The 20,361-nt window shown below is 31.9% G+C and overlaps 1 protein-coding gene across 1 annotated transcript in view; it reads right to left on the bottom strand.

Annotated features, from left to right (window-relative positions):
• LOC118201391 (polycomb group RING finger protein 1-like) overlaps positions 1-20,361 on the bottom strand; it is a 59,114-nt gene that overhangs the window by 14,352 nt on the left and 24,401 nt on the right. Inside the window, exons 4-6 of the mRNA XM_035373496.2 lie at positions 19,261-19,323; positions 7,587-7,689; positions 7,354-7,480 (exon numbers count right to left, since the gene is read on the bottom strand). Coding sequence (XP_035229387.1) covers positions 7,354-7,480; positions 7,587-7,689; positions 19,261-19,323 — 293 coding nt within the window. The remainder of the gene's footprint in view (positions 1-7,353; positions 7,481-7,586; positions 7,690-19,260; positions 19,324-20,361) is intronic.

A 20,361-nucleotide genomic window follows, 5' to 3' on the forward strand; every position in this document is an offset into this window, starting at 1 on the left:
TGAGAGCATCATACTACCATGCATGTGCTGGTTATAACGTCACAAAATGCCCACTGCCATAAAAAATCCTGCATAAGCGAGATACACAGAATGATAAGATTTCCTTAGCTAAATATATCTGCCAGCAGTAGACATTCACCCTGAATTGTGTGCTGCATGTATAGTGTTTCCATAATTGACAAGCTCTGATACGGAATTTTTACATGCTAAATAAATAAAACATGGAAAAAATGGGTAGACAATGGCTTATTTTACTCTGATAAAGCAATCTCATAAAATGAACACTCAGAATAATGAAGAAGATACAAGGTTAAGCCCAATCATATTTTAAAGTTGATTTTACTTTCTGAATTATATCATTTTCTTCCTTCACATAATTATACAACTAAGCACAAATTATCTAAAAATTATAATGACAAATCAAAATTACTTTCAGTTGCCTACATTGACAATCTGTTTCTTTCATCTGACAATAAAGTTGATATCATAGAAAATATTTTCTCCACATTTGCTGTAAAGGCAAACACGTATTCAAAACTTCAACCACTTCTCTTCAATGCAATCTTTTTAACATACACACCAGGTGAATAGAATCACTGTGTTGCCAATATAGATGTTACATACTTCTAAAAGGCAATGGTATGTTTGATTTCTTCCTATTCAGGAATTTAGTTAAGAGTCATCCAGCCAAATGCATTGAATGCATTTCGATTGATTGTTAACATTTCTCAATATATTCCACAGAAGCATTAAAGAAATCAGTAGCCTATTCTTCAAAAGTTTACACTTTGTTGCTGCTTCTGGAATCAAGCTTTAAGAAACTGAAGACTTTTTTGTCACAATTCCAACAAAATTAGATTTTTTTCTTTCACCCATTCCCCCCCCCCCTCTTATAATATACACTTTACTTTCAGGACTATGATGTTTGATTTTTTTATTTTTTAAATTTGAGTTTCAAACATAATAAACTGTGAATGCAAGAAACAAAAATAAACTTCAGCTATTGGATCATCAAACAAATCTTTAAAAGCTTTTTGTGATCTCTCTTTAACAATGAAGAAAGAATATTTTAATAGCTGCAATAGTTTCAGTATTCTTTAATTTACTTATGTTGTTTGATTTTAATTAAAGTGTACAATTAATTGGGCTGTTTTTACTAAATACATTTTGAATACTTTCATATAATTTGTAATAAAACTAAATTAAATATTTTTCTTTTAACTTGAATTTCAATTTCTGTAAATTTTTACTGTCATTGTACTGAATATTAATAAGTGCAATAAATAATGTTTTTAAAATAAGGGAATGGGAATTTTATGGTTCTAAAACTATATTTTATTTTATAAATTTTATGGTAGAAAATATAGTTCATTAGCTTGTCCTTGTATTTCTGTTCATCATGGTTTATATTACGTTGACAGAAAAATTTTTTATAGTACTCTTTTATTGCATAATTGTATATTGCCTATTTTTAGTGAAATGCAAAACAGTGATTAATAAATTAAGAAGATTAATTAAGAATATTTTTATTTTAAAAAGTATCTATGGTTTATGTATAAAGCTATGAAGGCATTACTTTTTTCCAAAACTGAATGTCTTAAGAATGGTTTCTGTAAGCAAAATAAAGGAAACACGTCTGCTGTGGAATTTGAAAGTGAGAACTTTGATAAACACTAAAACATAATTTACGAACACTGCCCTTTCATTCTTAATGTATTTTGTAGAGTGCTTGCTGAATGTTTTACAGTGCAGATAATTTTTCATGTATGTATTTCTCTATATATGCAGAGTATTCTTGATCTAGCATTCCTTATATTTATCATTTTTTCTGCTTTCAGAAGTGATTCTTTTTCTAAAATGTGTTTTTGATTGTTAACATTTCTCAATATATTCCACAGAAGCATTAAAGAAATCAGTAGCCTATTTTTCAAAAGTTTACACTTTGTTGCTGCTTCTGGAATCAAGCTTTAAGAAACTGAAGACTTTTTTGTCACAATTCCAACAAAATTAGATTTTTTTCTTTCACCCATTTCCCCCCTCCTTATAATATACACTTTACTTTCAGGACTATGATGTTTGATTTTTTTTTTTTTTTTTTTTTTTTTAAATTTGAGTTTCAAACATATTAAACTGTGAATGCAAGAAACAAAAATAAACTTCAGCTATTGGATCATCAAACAAATCTTTAAAAGCTTTTGGTGATCTCTCTTTAACAATGAAGAAAGAATATTTTAATAGCTGCAATAGTTTCAGTATTCTTTCACTTGCAGATAAAAGTGACAATCACCTGATCCAATATAGAATAATAAGTTTTTGGAAGCAATGCCAACATATTCACAAAATTCTTTGAGTACTTACAGTACAAATGTTAACAATGCTTGTTGTAACTGATACACATACAAGCTAACAAGTGACAAGTACAAGTTAACAAGTGACATTTGAACAGTTTAAATCCCTTTCCTAACAGTGTAAATTCTTCGGTAACAAACAAACACTTTTCTAGACCAAGGCAAATAATCACATTTCACTAATTATCAGGATCCATATCCATTATTAGCTGCTTAAGCAATATCACACTATAAAATATTCCACCCATTTCCAAGATTACTATCTCCCCTGAAATCTCATTTTCATATTTTATTTTTCTGTTGTTAAATTTCAAGAAAACCATTAAATCTCAATTCATTGTTACAAAGTTTTTCATAATTGTAAAATACATATTTCCCAGCAGTATTATCAATACACATAAAATGTATAAGATTAATTTTTACACATATCATTGTCTTGATACAACAAGCTGATAATTGTCTGTAGTTTCCATTTTACATGTTTCAAGAAGCTAAAATAATATAAAAAGCTCCCAATACCACAAACTTACTGTTTTACAGGATACTTCCTCTCAACCAGGATACTCTTTTATAACAATAATGGCATTCAGAGGTTAAACAAACACCACTTAAGGTTGCAGGTTCATCAAATTTAGAAACTATATTGAATATTATGACTGAAAGAACTATATTACAGAAGAGTACAAAAAGTGAAGAAATAATAATAATATCCCAAATTGGTAAATAGTGCTTTTTGGATGCACTTGAAAACTCAATTCTATTTTTATTATATTATTGTATTACTTTTATTTTGCTGCCGCATGTTTTAGACTTTGAATTACTTTTAATGAAAACATTTTTCTATTTAATCAAACAAGAACATACCAAGAAAAAGAATATGCATCCCCCCCCCATTTTAACTACTCATTACTAATTTAAATAGGAAGCATCTAATGAATTGATTTGATGTACAGTGGGAAGTGGGGAGACTGCTTTTGATTACAGCATGAGGAAACGTAGCATGAATGCATATATGTGAACAATATCATGTTTTAAATAAACAGATATCAGCTAATAGCTAATATAACACACACTGATTACCAGTTTTAAGTATTAAGAGTTAGTTAGAAGTAAAGTTACATTCAAATTTTTAGCTATAATTTATTAATACAGTACAAAGTCGGAAATATGGTCTCATTTTGACTTATTGATTATCAATTTGGAATTTATCTATATATTAGATCATCAGTTTAAATCTAGTCAAATGACATGTAGAAATTATAAAGTTAAGAATATGAAATAATTATTTATAAAATAGTGAAGCCTTTATAACTTTAAGGGCATCAAAATTTACACACACATTAAAAAAAAGGGGGGGCAGCAGCTTAGTATTTATTTGGTACATTAAACATTTCTTTGAATGCAAGTTGCTTAACTTGTATCTTTTTTATGCTAACACTTTCTCTTTAATTCTATAGATAACCCTAATTTCTTGTTTATTTACAAAGTTCCACTCTTCAAGTCCTGTAATTACCAAGTCAAGAATTCGCACTAAATTGTCAATTAAAATTTTCTCATTCTCAGCAACCTATCATTTTCTTCACTATCAATAGTGATATTTTCTGGATTTAGAAAACCATACTACAGATTTTGCAGTCCATTAGTTGATTTATGATTGGGGAATTGTCATCAAAATAAAAATCTTTTGTTGTATCATCTTCATTTAGTACTACTTCCCCATAGTTTTTTTACATCCATTAATTGGAAAATTTTGCTTTTTGTTTGCAATATCTGAGAAACCAACCTTCAAATTCATCATAAAACTTAACTAGCATCTACTACACACTATTGCCGATGTATTACAAGACTGGTGACTAAAGATGCTGCTCCACTGAATTTTATCTTGCTTTATTGCGTACTGATGAAGTTAAGCCTGAATTATATTAGTTATTTATTATACTTACGCTTATTTTTGCACATTGCACAGGCTTATCTGAATGCTAAATAAAGAAAATTGCACATATACTTAGACTTATTCAGAGCAGACAATTTGTGCTAGACAATCCGCTAAACATTTTGTGGCCCGGTGCAGTATCCACGGATCCAAAATTCTGCTGCCAAGCACCTTGGTAAAGTATAAAAATTTTGTGTTCCAGTGCCTTTCCTAAATTCTGTTGCTAGAAACGGCCACACCAGTCTTGGGTTTATTTGAATAACAAAAAAATTATTCTCCATTCAAATAGCACTAAATGCAATCTTTTGGCCTATAAAGATAATTTACAGAATCTGTTTTTTTTTTGGATAAATAAAGAAATTTCTATTAAATTTCTTGTCAACATACTCAACACTTTACAGCTGAATGATGGCTGTACTCACTGCCAAGCGTAATGTCAACATAAAAGGTTGTAACATTCTTTAGTATTCAGTTACTTATATAATTGTTTAGACATTGCTGAATGAGTCACTTCTCAAGTTGCTGCGTATTGTGCTGAAGTGAAATTAAAAATTGGGACTCTCCATGTTTTACTATGAAAAAATATCAACCATTTGCATGAAATATTAAAAAAGTTGTTGGTGATCTGGACGTCCAGATTTTAGATCATTCTAGATATTGGATGTCCACATTTGCGACTTTGTAATGTAAAGAAAAACTGGTTTTATAGTCTAATATTGCATTTGAGAAGATGCTGAATATTTTTTCAAATGAATAAAATTTCAGTGTGACTTAGAGATGTAAAATTAGAAAATATGTTTCATTGTAGATGGATATTTCCTAAAATCGTTTATAACACATTTTACAAATTAAATTATTCTCTAATTCCCAAGTTTAGTTATTTTATTTTAAGGAGAAGGTACTAAATGTTCTCAAATGAATAAAGTTACAATGTACTTTTATAGTTTAAAAATAAGTGAATATTTTTCACTTGCAGATGGATATTTTCTAAAAGGGTCCAGTACATCCTTACTATCATTCAAACAGTTATTAATTCAGTTGAAAATAGTGTCTCCATAGTTAGAAAGATCAGCTGAAAGTAAAACCTTCACACCATCATAAGGTTCCTTCTGAAAGTATTATTCCCTTATAATCAAGTAAAAGTGGTAGTAAGGGTGCAAATAAAATAAAATTATTCATACTATTCTTTTTAAAAAGTAGGAATATTAAAAATATCAACATGTAATTCACATTACACATTCATATAATGCATAGGCATTATATAATCCATAGGCATATAATTAAAAAATGATTGCATAATGACAATTTAGCATTTCACCCTAATATTATTTCATTATTTTTAACATGTAGTTCAAGAAAAATGTTTAATTAAATCTCTAACCATTAAGTGCTTTAAATGAAGCTTCTATATATGAGGGCCATCCAGGAAGTAGATTACGTTTCCGTCTGTGTCCGCTAGGGGCGGGGCTAGCGTGGCCATCTTGGGGTCAGAGCGTTGCGCAGCTCAGTCTGCATCTAGCCGTGCTAGTGAGAGGTTCGTGCTGTGCTCCGTTCAGATACTGTGACGGTTTGAAATGTCTGCGTTAATTGAAAATCCCGCGAGCTGCGAGGTGCGCTCAGTAATAAGGTTTCTGACTGCAAAAAACTGTAAACCGATAGAAATCTATCGGCAGCTTCGTGAAGTGTATGGGGACAACATTATCACTGAATCACTGAAGGTGGAGTGCGTCAGTGGGTCATAAGATTTCAAAATGGCCGAACCAATGTTCACGACGAAGATCGAAGTGGGAGACCCAGCATAGTGACCGCCGAACTTCTCGAAAAAGTCGATGCTAAAGTCCGTGAAAATCGAAATTTCACAATAACGGAACTTTCTTTGAGTTTTCCACAAATTTCGCGAAGTTTGTTGCACGAAATCATCAGCGAAAAGCTTGGTTACCACAAGTTTTGTGCAAGATGGAAGGCAAGAAGAGGTAACGAAGTGGTTGAAGGCGCAGGCGGCCGAATTTTTCGACGAAGGAATTTCCAAGCTCGTACATCGCTACGATAAATGCCTTAATTTGTATGGTGACTATGTAGAAAAGTAGTATTTGAGTGTGGCTTTCATCTGTATATAATAAAATTTGTTTCCTATACTTTGTTTATTTTTTTATTCCAAAACGTAATCTACTTTCTGGATAGCCCTCGTATATATTCTCATGAACTTTCCAACAAATTAAAAAGCATAAACTTTTCTTTGATAAGTTTGTGATTAATTAAAGTAATAGCATACAATAGCATGTTGTGACTATAGAAGTATGTTTCCATGGAAGAAAGCAATTTTTGAAACTGTCTTATTTATGACATATCAGGTAAATTTTAAAAAAAAAAAAAAAAGCGAAAACCTGTTTGGCAATCAGAAACCAATCTGGAAAAAAAAAGAACTGGTTTTCTCAAACTCTCAGCCACTGGTCTGCAAGTTTGTCATAAAACTTTAAATTCAAAATTATCCAATATTTAAAAAATTCAATGAAGGTAAATTTAACTCTCAAAATTTTAATATGTAAGAAGACTGAGGACTTTTTCTTAATATATTACTTCATATTCTGATATTAATAAAATTTCAACTTCATATTCTGATATTTACAAAATTTCAGTTCAATGCATACAGTTTGTCCTCTTTATGTTTCTATACTTAAGATATAAGCACTTCTCTATGGTGATCAAATGTTATTTATGAAAGTAAAAAGATCAGAAATCTAACATAATAATAAGTAATAAATGAGATAATATATATTAATCTGAAAATAACAAGTGTCATATATATTACAAAATAGGAAACATTAGGAGAGTCATACATTAAAGGCCTTACAATCTAAAAATACATTTGATAATAAACAGATTAAAATTCCTTAAAAGAATATATTTAGTTAAAACAATTATGAATTACTACATAATACTACTTACTTTTTTGTGTAATACAAATGTAATATTTTTTGTGTAATAATCATACATTTTATTAAATACAAGTGCATGCTGAGTAAAATAATTTATAACAAATTCTATAACTGAAAAAGGAACTACATGGCTTACTTCTCTATTTGAAACATGAGGCCAGATTTTCTTGATAAGTTTTTTCAAGTGAAAGACTTGTGCTCTGACTGAGCATCTTACAAATTTCTGAAGAGGTTGTTTTGGTCCTTTACAATTAGAGCCATTTCTAAAGAACAGGTGGGGAAAAATAAGATTACAAGAGTAAGCTCAAAACTCTCTTTTAAACGTACTATTGTTGTACTTATTTTAAAATAAAGGATAATTTGTCTTACTCAGATGGCTGCAGGCAAATATGTATAAGTTCATCATGCAAAAAGTAATGCTGGTTAGAAACAGAAGAATCATCAATTTCTTCCAAAATACTATCAACAGAACCTTTAAAATACACAAAATTATGCATGAAATAGAATATATAAAAAAATTATTAGGTAATTAATACAGAATTATGTAAGAAATGCAATATATCACTAAACTGTTAGAAAACAAGAAATTAGCACACTACTAATCAAATTTTACAGTAAAATCAATAAAAATTTCATCAAAACAAAGTGATTTAGCTATATTCTCTTTCTCTCGCTCTATATATATATATATACACACACACACACACACCATATTTGCTGACATATAAAGCTGAGTTCAGATGATGGTATAAAGGGCATAAGTGGTTTAAGCTCAGCTGCGTCGCCAGGCAACCAGTCTGTGCTACATCACAAAATCTGGTTTAGGGCTCTGCATAAAGTTTGAAGTTTTCAACTTTATCCCAACTTGGGATAAGCGCTGACCAATCAGAGTGAATATGTGAAACATATACGACATTTTGTTCATATTAGTGTAGTTAAGAAATGAAACTTTGTTGGCAAATAAACCCTGTCTGTTTATTCTTTCGGAATAAAATGAGCAGCACCTAAGACATAAAAACTTGTTGAATTTTATACTTTGGACATGAAGCAAAAGAACAAAATAAAAATTAGCTGCCTCATCACAGACACCATTACAGCTGCGCAAATGACTGTGCTGTTAAAACAAACACTGAAAATGATGAATGACTGTAGATTGCGAATCACTTGTTTAGTTAACAGAAGTGTTCAAATTTTGATAGGTGTTGATTATTACTGGAAAACTGTAAGGGAGGCAAAGAGTCAGAAGGGAAGGAAACTTATGTAATTTCCACTATTTGGTGGGTCCCAGTTGTCTTTAAAGATTAAGATAATTGAATGTTTTCTTAAAACACTACAACAGTGAACTTTTCTTCTTGCATAACAGATTCATTGAGAGTACTAAGGCCTTAAGATCTGATGGACATTACCAATGATTCAGTGATTTTTAATGAAGAAAGAGAAAAAATTGAGAACTTTGGAAGAGGATACGGGTTGAAGGTAATAGATAATATGTTGGCTTATTATGGAAATCGGAAGCAGAACGGTTAGAAAATAATTCTGAAGTAGCAAAGGTTAAAGTGTAAAATCCTTAAATGATTTTCTAGAATTCTAGTTTGTCCCCAATGGTTTTGGACATAATTTTAAAAGTTTGCAAATATGAAATTGGTTTCAGCAGAGATATAGCTAAGGCCTTTTTAATGATATGGATCTTAGAGAAGGATAGGGATTATTTAAAATTTGTTTGGTTCACAGATAGTGAAGAAGAATATAAAGTTTTAAGATTCATATTTCTTCCATCCGCACTTTGTTGTAGTCCAGCGATTTTAATAGTCCAATTGTAATTTATAGTAGCCCAGCAATGATGATAAAATTACACACTAAAGATATAAAAGCACAAATCCGGAAGGTTATGAAACGTTAGATTCCTCTTTGTACATAAACGATTTGTGTTACGGTGAAGACACTGTTAAAGATGCATGCTGATTACCATTAGATGGGATTAAGATTTTTACAGACGCTGAGAAGAATCAGAAAATTAAGGTCAATTCCAAGGAATTTAATTCCTGATGGATTTATAGGGGTTATAAAGTAGAAATACTAAATGAGACAAAATTTTGGGGCATGATCTGGAACCCCAATACAGACAAGATCAAACTGAATTGAGAGTGTTTAGGAAAACTATCATATACCTCAGCTGAGGACACAAAAAGAACTATTCTCCAAACAGTGGCCAATGTTTATTCTTTGTTTTAACTTTTTCTGACGAAAATCTTCACAAAAAATAAAGACATTGGGTGTGAACTAGGATGATACTCTTCCATTAAAAATAAATAAGGACTGAATTTGCTGACAAGCTGAGGTGCTCATGGGTTTTCCTTTTTCAAGAAAATATTTTGGTAGTTGGTGAAAAATCTAATGTTAGTCTCCATGTATTCACTGATGCTAGCCCTAAAGTGTATTGCACAATAGGATATCTTGCTTCAAAAAATCTCATTTGCACAAATTTCATTGCTGCAAAGGGTTACGTGACTCCACTTAAAACTATAGCTCTTCCTTGTTTGGAATTGATGGCTGCTTTAGTGGCTGCCAAATTGTCTAAGTATTTGGCAGATTAATTTCTTGAACTGTGCTATCAAACATTTTTTTAGAGTGATAGCCAATTTACTGGATAAAGGGATGTGCCAGAAACTGGAAGTCCTCTGTGTTAAACAGGGTTCCTGAGATTCAGTCAAGGATCCTGAATGGCGGTTTTTACTGGTGTGGGAAAGAAAACCCTTCTAATTTATTAATCTTGAGGAGAGTGCCATTAACCTACTGAGAAGTTTCCTTTCGTTGCAGGGTTCTCTCAACCTGAAAGTGTTTGGCCAGAACACTTTCAAGTTGTTTGAACAGATAAAAATCGACGAGGAGTGTTCAGAACAAAACAAAGGAGAAAACATTTCCTTCAAGTTTCTCTTCAAGTCGTAGAAACTTATGCATTACTACATTCAACCAATTGAGTAATGTATTGGATTACAGCATGCGTAATGGGAGCTGAGCTCTACTGGATTAAAGGTACACAACAAAACACTTTAAAAAAGAGATTCTAGGGGAACCTTTGAAGTATGTAGCACCTTTCAAGTGGAAAATTCCCAGATAAGAAGACATCTACAATTTATTCACTTAACCCAGAACTAGATATATATGGTCTTCTGCATTTAAAGGGCAGACTTCAACTCTCAAATCTTAATTTCAGAGAAAAACATTCTATATTTCATAGTTCATTCTATATTCCGAAACATATTTCGGAGAAAACATAGCTGTTATCTTATAAAGATAAATATAGTGAGTTCGGGATTGTATAGTCTCATACCACACTGCCTCGTGTTCGAATTGTAGCTATTTTAGGTTAAATTACAGCAAAGTTTTATATCATAAAGGGATGCCAATTCTTCAGATCCATGTTGAATAAGTGTCTTTTGTGTAAATGGTGTAAGGTACCTGTGGTCCGTCGAGCCGGAGGCTGAGAGGGAGTGTACTGAGCAGCTTTCAGAAAAATGTATGGTCTCTCTCTTCATGAGTCATAATTCTAATGCTCTCCCAACCTTGACTCCTAAAACGAAACGATCTTTGAATTTATGACTCATGAAGAGAGAGACCATACATTTTTCTGAAAGCTGCTCAGTACACTCCCTCTCAGCTTCCGGCTCGACGGACCATAGTGCTAAATTTAATGTTGTTATTGAATTTAAATTTGTCATTATGCATTTTTATTTTATATGATATACTGTTGAACTTTTGGAAAACTTGTTTAAATCTAAAATTGAAGATCTTTATAATAATGTTGTAATGAACCAATGTTCATCGGGGCGGAGTATGTTCCGTCTTTTTGGTAGATAGGTGGCGCTCTTGATGCGCGCCGATGAAAAATATATCACTTGACGCTTGAACATGAAGAATGACGCATGTCATATTTATTTGATGCTTGATTATGTTTCATGGCCGCTATAGGCGGAAGTAATATAAGTATTATAAGTTTATCGTTAAAAAATGTTATTTCTATGTTCTGTGAACTCTTGAAATTTTGATTTGAAATTCTAATGCTCTCCCAACCTTGACTCCTGAAGAGAGAGACCATACATTTTTCTGAAAGCTGCTGAGTACACTCCCTCTCAGCTTCCGTATCGAATGACGCGCGCCATTCTTTTGGTTTATAGAATTAAACTCTTGCTTGATCTGTGTACATATTTATCCCCTTAGAATTACCGCCAGAGTGGACCACACACTACGGCCTATGAGGAACATTACTGAACAGCCTTCAGAAAAATGTTCCTCATAGGCCGTAGTGTGTGGTCCGCTCTGGCGGTAATTCTAAGGGGATAAATATGTACACAGATCAAGCAAGAGTTTAATTCTATAAACCAAAAGAATGGCGCGCGTCATTCGATACGGAGGCTGACAGGGAGTGTACTGAGCAGCTTTCAGAAAAATGTATGGTCTCTCTCTTCATGAGTCATAAATTCAAAGATCATTTCGTTTCAGGAGTCAAGGTTGGGAGAGCATTAGAATTTCAAATCAAAATTTCAAGAGTTCACAGTACATAGAAATAACATTTATTAACGATAAACTTATATTACTTATATTACTTCCGCCTATAGCGGCCATGAAACATAATCAAGCATCAAATAAATATGACATGCGTCATTCTTCATGTTCAAGCGTCAAGTGATATATTTTTCCTCGGCGTGCATCAAGAGCGCCACCTATCTACCAAAAAGACGGAACATACTCCGCCCCGATGAACATTGGTTTATTACAACATTATTATAAAGATCTTCAATTTTAGATTTAAACAAGTTTTCCAAAAGTTCAACAGTATATCATATAAAATAAAAATGCATAATGACAAATTTAAATTCAATAACAACATTAAATTTAGCACAAAATTTTGCAAATAAAACATACTTACAATCTCTAGAAGGAAAACAAAATAATGAAACTGCTAAATTACCATAATCCACAATTGTGGTCCATTCTCTGAATCTGAAACATAATTGAATTAATAATAATAATAAAGACACAAATTATGAATATACAATTAATGTTTTTTTTTTTTAGAGTCTTATTCACTCAATGGTAAGTGGGAAAGTTTATGTATAGGACGCTTCATTTCACCCAATAAAGTTTTTAGTTTCACAACACGAACTTTTCCATCAGCACCAGGATATAGTTCAATTACTCGTCCAAGTCGCCACTTTAATGGAGGCAAATTTTCGTCCTTTATCAAGACTAAGTCATTGAGGGCTAAATTTGGTTTATCCCTCAACCATTTGGTACGCCTTTGTAATTGTGAAAGATAATCTCTAGACCAACGTTTCCAAAAGCTCTGGAAAATTTGCTGTGTCAGTTTCCATCTTTCAGCAGGGGTTAGCTTATTATTTGTAAGATCAGGTTCAGGAATTGCTGTTAATGTAGTCCCAATTAGGAAATGTCCAGGTGTTAAAGGATTAAAATCTTCAGGGTCAGATGAGATGGAAACTATTGGCCTTGAATTCAAACATGCCTCGATCTGAGTAATTAAGGTGTGAAATTCTTCGTATGTCAGAACCTGGGTACCAATAGTCCGCTTTAAGTGAATCTTCATTTGTTTCACTCCAGCCTCCCAAAGGCCTCCAAAGTGAGTGGCAGCAGGAGGATTGAAGATCCACTGAATATTTTCACCGCTCAGGTAGTTTTGAAATGCTTCGTCAGAGGAAAGTGTAGCTATGTATCTTCTTAATTCTCGATCAGCCCCAACAAAGTTGGTTCCTCTATCGGAAAAGATTTTCTTGGGTTTTCCTCTGCGTGACACAAATCTTTTCAGAGATGCTAGGAATGCTTCAGTTGTTAGATCACTGACCACTTCTAGGTGAATGGCCTTTGTGGTGAAACATATGTAAAGGCAAACGTAACATTTATATCTCGTTCCTCCTCTTCCTTTCCTAGCTTTAATTAAAAAGGGGCCTGCAAAATCTAGTCCTGTATTCGAGAATGTTCTATCCGGCAATACGCGAGAAGCAGGTAGGTCGCCCATTATCTGACTGGATGTGCTTGTTCGATTTTTAAAACATTTTATACATTTCCAAATTATTTTTCTTACAATTTCTCGGCCATTAACGATCCAATATTTCTGTCGCAGAACAGATAATGTTAATGTGGCTCCTCCGTGAAGGTTCACTTCGTGAAAGTGTTTGGCTATCAATTCAGTAACTTGGTGACTTTTGGGAAGAATGATTGGATACTTTGTGTTTTCTGAAAGATTCGAGTTACAGAGTCTACCACCGACTCTAAGGATTTCTTCTCTATCAAGAAAAGGATTTAATTTCAGGATTTTACTGCTGAGATTCAATTTCTTCCCTGCTTTCAAAAGTCTAATTTCTTCTCTAAATTCGGAATTTTGCATGATTTTAAAAATCAAATTGCTTGCCTTATCCAATTCTTGAACTGTTAAAAAACCCTTGAGTTTTAAAGATGTAGGTTTAATATTGTGGCAGAATCTTAAACACCATGCAGTTACGCGTTTCAATTTTTTCCAGGATGAAAACCTGGATGTCAATTCAAATTCAGCCTCTTGGCTAATAACAGAACATACAGTAGTTTGACGCTGTTCTACCTGTACCTCTTCCACCATAGGCTCGATCAAAGGATCAAAAGATGATGAAGGTAAAATTTTCTCTTTTAACCACACTGGTCCACTGAACCAAAGTTTATTTCCCACTAGATCAGAAGCTCTTAATCCACGTGAAACTATGTCAGCCGGATTGTCATTTCCCTTACAGTATTTCCATTGCGAAGGTGATACAACATCTTGTATTTCACGTACATGATTAGCAACAAAGGGTTTCCACTTATCAGCGGTACCCCTGATCCAGTGAAGAACAATTTTAGAGTCACTAAAACAAAATACATTATCTTCTTGGATATTAAATAATTCCCTTAAATATTTAACTATTCTTGCGGCAATAATGGCTCCCATAAGTTCTAAACAAGGCAAGGTTAATTTTTTAAGTGGGGATACACGGCTCTTTGAAAGAACAAAAGACGCACAGCAAGAATCAGGATAACGAAAATATGCAACAGCTCCATATCCCTTGAGGCTGGCGTCACAAAAAACAAAAAGCTCTATTTTATCGAAATTTACACATTCATAATTTAATATGTATTTTCTAGGAATACACAAGTTGAGAATAACTTCAATTTCAAAGTACCAGGTTTTAAATTTTTCACTCAAATAGCTGGGCAAAATTGTGTCCCAATCAATACCCAATTCCCATAACTCTTGTAATAAGAATTTTATTCTGATAACAAAGGGTGCAATGAATCCAACTGGGTCATAAATTTTTGCCACAATCTGTAATACCTTTCGCTTCGTAACGTGTTTCCAGTCAACTGGTTGTAAAAGTTCTTGTACATCTAATTTCAATGTGTCCTCATCCAAATCCCAAATTATTCCCAGCACCTTTAACGTTTTCTTATCCAAATTATCTTCCTTATTAATTAAACCAATATCTTGCCAATGATTTTTTAAAGATACGGAATTTGATTCAAATTTTGTTAAGTTCATACCAGCGTCTTGAAGAATTTTAACTGCATCAGTTGATAATGAGAAAACTTCTTCAACAGAGTCTGCTCCATGGATAAGGTCATCAACATATAAGAACTTATTTAACATATCAACAGCTTTGCTATATTTCTTTTCATAACCCTTAATATGATGTTTGATAGTGGCGGACAAAATAAACGGACTTGTTGTCATTCCAAACGGCACTCGGCACATTCGGAAAACCTTAAAGCCTAAACTATTGTCACTATCGTCGTAAGAATGATCAAACCACAAGAACCTTAAAAATTTTCTATCTTCACTATCAATTTGAATTTGGTGAAAAGCCTTCTCTATGTCTGCACAAAATGCAACTTTATGTACGCGAAATTTTAAAATTATATCCAACAAGTTAGGATTTAAATTAGGGCCTGATATCAAACATTCATTTAACGATTTAGCTCCTTCAGACTTAGAAGAGGCATCATAAACTATTCTTATTCTTGTTGTTACTTTTCCTTCACGTATAACGGGCCTATGAGGCATATAATAACAGTTAGGTTCATTTTCAACAAACTTACATTGTTCAACAATCCCCCTTTCAACTTGTTCTCTAATTATATTATCATATTCATTATATAGGAAATCATTTCCCTTTAATTTATGCTTTAGTCCTAGAAATCGTTGTTTAGCAACGAAAAAATTATCAGCGAGTTGTGATTTATTGTCCTTCCAAAAGAGTTTTGTTTCGTACCTGCCGTTATTAAATTTTAAACTGTCGTTAAAATGCTTAATAGTATCCAAATAAGTTTCCGAAAATGTTTTGTTTTCATTTTCAATTCCTATCGAATCCAATTTCCAAAATGACTGCAAATCAAATGTGTTTCCTTCAACGGCAGATAAAAACAACGCATTAATTCGAGTATTATTATTTTTTACTTTACCCATCACTGTGTATCCAAATATGGTCAGTACTATAAACAAACCATCATTTGTCATTGAATTACTTCCTGTTTGTATATACCAGAAATGCTCCGCGCCAAGCAGAATATTTATGTTCTCATTAACAGGACTTGTATCCGAAAGTTCCAAACCTTTTTTAGTCATAAATTCTTTAATGTTTTGACATGTTGATGGCGGCTGGAATTCTATTGATGATATTAATTCTATCCCTATAGCTTCTACAATAAGGCAGCGATCATCGTTTTTATTTTTTATTTTTAGACTATATACATCAAATTCTTGCAAGTTACCGCGCTGATTTCCAAACGAATAAATTGTTAGAAATTCTTTTCTAATGACTTGCAATTCCAAATCGCGCGCTAACTTGTGGGTGATGAAGTTTCGTTCACTACCTGAATCAATTAATAATCTTACGATTCTCGATTTATTTTTGCTTTGAGCAATAACAGAACATGTCTGTAAAAGAACACTATTTTCAGGTTTTAGAGTGTTACAGTGGGAAGTAGATACTAAAGTTTTATTTTGCATATCTGCGGAGTTAACATCTTCCATTTCTTTCGATTTCAAACGGCAGAAAAGTTTATTATGATTTTTCTCGTTACAATTTTCGCATGGTTGTATTTTTGACTGACAAAACGCCGACAAATGTTTTAGAAAGCATCTGTAACAGCGACCTTCATGTTTCAATTTCTTTCGTTTTTGTTCGTTGGAAAATTTCAAACATCCGGCAGATGTATGTTCGTTTGATTTGCAGAATACGCAAAACATTTTTACCGATGTGTTAAAAGCAGAAGCTTGTGATTTGACTTTATAATTTTTGAACCCTTGTTTAGGATTAACCCCTGTGTATTTATTACCTTTTGAGCTATTAATCAAAATACTTGCTTCTCGGCATTCAGTTTCGATTTTAATGAACTCTATTAATTCACTTACTTCTATATTTTGGTTAGATGTTCTTCTATGGAATTCAAGAGCTAAATCTTCAGGTAACAATTTAAGAATTATTGGGTTCAATAACTGTCCGTATGAACCGCTAGTAACATCTAAACTACTTAAATTTCTAACGCAGATTTGTAACTGATCATAGAGCTTTCTTAACTCAAAAACATTTGAAGAACTTTTAACTTATTCTAACTGTAACAACATCTGCATGAATTTTGATATAATAACATCTTTACGACCAAACCTCTCTTCTAAACTTTTAATGCATAGATCATAATTTTCTTCAGATAAAGCATAACCAGAAACACAATTATATGCTGAACCAGATAATAAACTTTTCAAATATGTAAACTTATCTATTTTAGATAAACTTGGATTAGAATGAATAGCATTATCATACGAAATAAAGAATTCGAGCCATTTACTGGGATCACCAGCAAATTTTTCAATATTTAATTTAGGTAACTTTACTGAAGCACTACTTGTAACAACATTATTACCATTCAGAGTACTACTAATACCATTACTAGTTGCAATTATACTTCTTTCAACAACTTCATTACTGTTAATTTTCTTTACTTTACTAACAATCTTAGCTTTAAACGTTATAATTTTTTCATCATACTCTTCACATACAAGTAGTTCGTTATATTCTTTTTCATCAATTATGAGAGCATCGATCTTTGAGTCAAGAGTTTTAAGTTTCTCATGGTTTTCAATTAACAATTCATATGATGAATTTAGATCTTCTACATGTTCTTTACTTAATGCTTCCGATAATAATTTCTCAAGTTTATTTAGAAGTGTAGTAACTTTACTACGTACAATAGCACGTTTCTTTTTCTCTTTTGCTAAATCATCCATTATGTTTCGTTTTCAAAGATCGATACCAAGAACAAATGAATCAAAAGTCTTACCTTTCAAAAGGTAATTCCCCTTTTCGCGGGTTTCAGACCCCCCAAAAAAATGTGTGGTGTCTCTCTTCATGAGTCATAAATTCAAAGATCGTTTCGTTTCAGGAGTCAAGGTTGGGAGAGCATTAGAATTTCAAATCAAAATTTCAAGAGTTCACAGAACATAGAAATAACATTTATTAACGATAAACTTATATTACTTATATTACTTCCACCTATAGCGGCCATGAAACATAATCAAGCATCAAATAAATATGACATGCGTCATTCTTCATGTTCAAGCGTCAAGTGATATATTTTTCATCGGCGCGCATCAAGAGCGCCACCTATCTACCAAAAAGACGGAACAACCTGTACACAAGAAATTGCATGATCGTGTTACCTTTACCATCTGATCATGTTCCATAATCACTTTCTATTGTCTGCAAATTTTTGGTTTTATCATGGTGCTAATGAGGTACAGATTTATTATCAAGTTATCTACTTATTAGCAGCTCTATTTATTAGAAATCTCTTTTGATCCCTATTTTGTTCATATGTCAGAAATAAAGTTTATGCATACACATTCAAACATGAAATAATTCACAATACCACTTATATTTCCACACAATATAAACACAAAGAAGTATATAGATCACTAAAGAGATTTAATTAGATTAAACTTTTGCAGGGGCAAAAACTGATATCTCAGCAGATTTTGAACAAAAAATGTATATAAACTATGAATTTATCAAATACCATATTTTAATTAGCACAAAAGGAAAAAAAGGCAATAAACTAGTAATATTTTTCTTCATGCTGCCAAAAACAAGAAATAGAGAGACCAATTTTATTGTGATGCAGAATGTAAAATCTACAGTTTGAGTTATAATGTTACTTAATACATAACCAGTCAATATTAATTAAATATTATTTTAACACAACTTCCAAAAAAGTTTTTTTTAACAGTTCAGCATTTTAGAAATGTGAGTGCTTCCCAATTAAATTAAGCCATGACAATGTAATGGATCACTTGCATCCTCACAAACAAAAAGATTACAGCAAAAACTCACAAACAAAAAGATTACAGATAACTGAAGCGAAAATGGGTTTAATGCATTCACATCTACTGGGAGCTTTTTGCACTTGCTGTAGTGAAAAGTCACTAATTAGCAGTCACTATAGCAAGTACTGATTCCAGTAAATTACGGAGGGGAAAAAAATGAATGAAAACAGTCATAAAAATATTCAGTTCTCTTACATTAAAGCTCTGTTATGCTTTTTTGGTGCCACACTAGCACATTTTTGTTATTTCTTTCCTGACAACTTACTACACTGCTCAATACTAAATTAAACTCCAACTAGGAACACTACCAGGAACTACCATTCTCCCCAAAATTCATTTTTGGAAAATTTTTGGGAAATGATAATATGAGCTACAATAAACTAAATTAAAAGAAAATCTTTGTAATCTACTATATAATACAGAATAAGGAAAAATAAACAGCAATTTTTCTAAAAGTATTTTCTCTGATAATTTTTAAAACATATGCTCCTAAATCATGCAATACTACAAGAACTTAAAAAAAAAAAAAAAAAAAAAAAATCTATAGTAACTCATGTCAATTTTCAGTGTTTGTATGCATACATATATAAATTATTGTGATCATAAAAATTATATATCATATAAATGTTAATATTTATTTACCTTCATCATCACATCTCTTCAAACCTCTCATTTTTTCAAAATCTTGACGCCTCTTCATCTCATCTGAAGGTATGAAGAAATTTCTAATGAACATTTTATAACAGTAATTTATAAATTGAAAATTAAATAATAAAAACGTAATTCTGAATGAATTACATATACATGGCAAGAGTGCATATGAAATAAAACTGAACAGAAGGATCATGAAAAATGATTATCAAAATCCTTGAACAAGTATTACACAGAGCATTCCACAAATTTCATTTCCTTAAAAAATGAATATTGAAAATCAAAATTTCTTGAACTAAGGTAGATAATTCTATGAAAGATTGCACTGTGAGAGTTCCATAAAAACAAAATCTAACTTATTATAGTGCGGTCCTCATAGTGCAGGAAGTTCAATTTAAAAGCACCCATTAGACTTCTAATAAGTTTAAATAAAAATTCTACATCTTTGTATGCAAAATTAATGGTGATATTAATAATTAATGGTTTATGATGACTGCTGCTTTATTTAACATGGAATTATTAATTTTCAAAATTAGCCACTTATTTTTTATTGCCATTCAGTCACTTTGGTTCAATAATGCTAGATTTTTATCAGTATTAGGCACCAAACACTGCTCCAAATCAGTAACTTCTTTTATAAATATCTGTGCTAAATCTTACACATAATAGTACAAAGTATAATAAACACCTTGTAGCTGAGTTTTTTGTTTTATGGGGTATTTACTGAACATTTCATATAAAGAGTGCTGAAACTGTTTTTATCACAAAATCTTTTTTTAATATTTGGAGAAGCTTAAATTAGAAGTGCATGTTTAAGATCAATTAGAAAATAAAAGCTCTAGCCACTATTTCTAAACATCCCATAAAATAATTTTAACTTGAAAACTCTTCATATAATACAAACAAATACAGTCATGAAAAGTACTTTGGACATTTTTTTTTTTTTTCAAGAGTTCCAAAGAACCAGATGAATTTCAATGATAACAGCTTCATAAGATCAGAAATGCAATATTTAGGGAATTCCCTGACAAAAGCCCACTCGATAAAACACTATGTTGCAAATACCCACATGGACGAAAGCTCACAGGATAA

This window comes from Stegodyphus dumicola, chromosome 5, assembly GCF_044657685.1.
Source record: "Stegodyphus dumicola isolate Sdum_Otavi_A_Nest chromosome 5, ASM4465768v1".
Lineage (NCBI taxonomy): Eukaryota > Metazoa > Arthropoda > Arachnida > Araneae > Eresidae > Stegodyphus > Stegodyphus dumicola.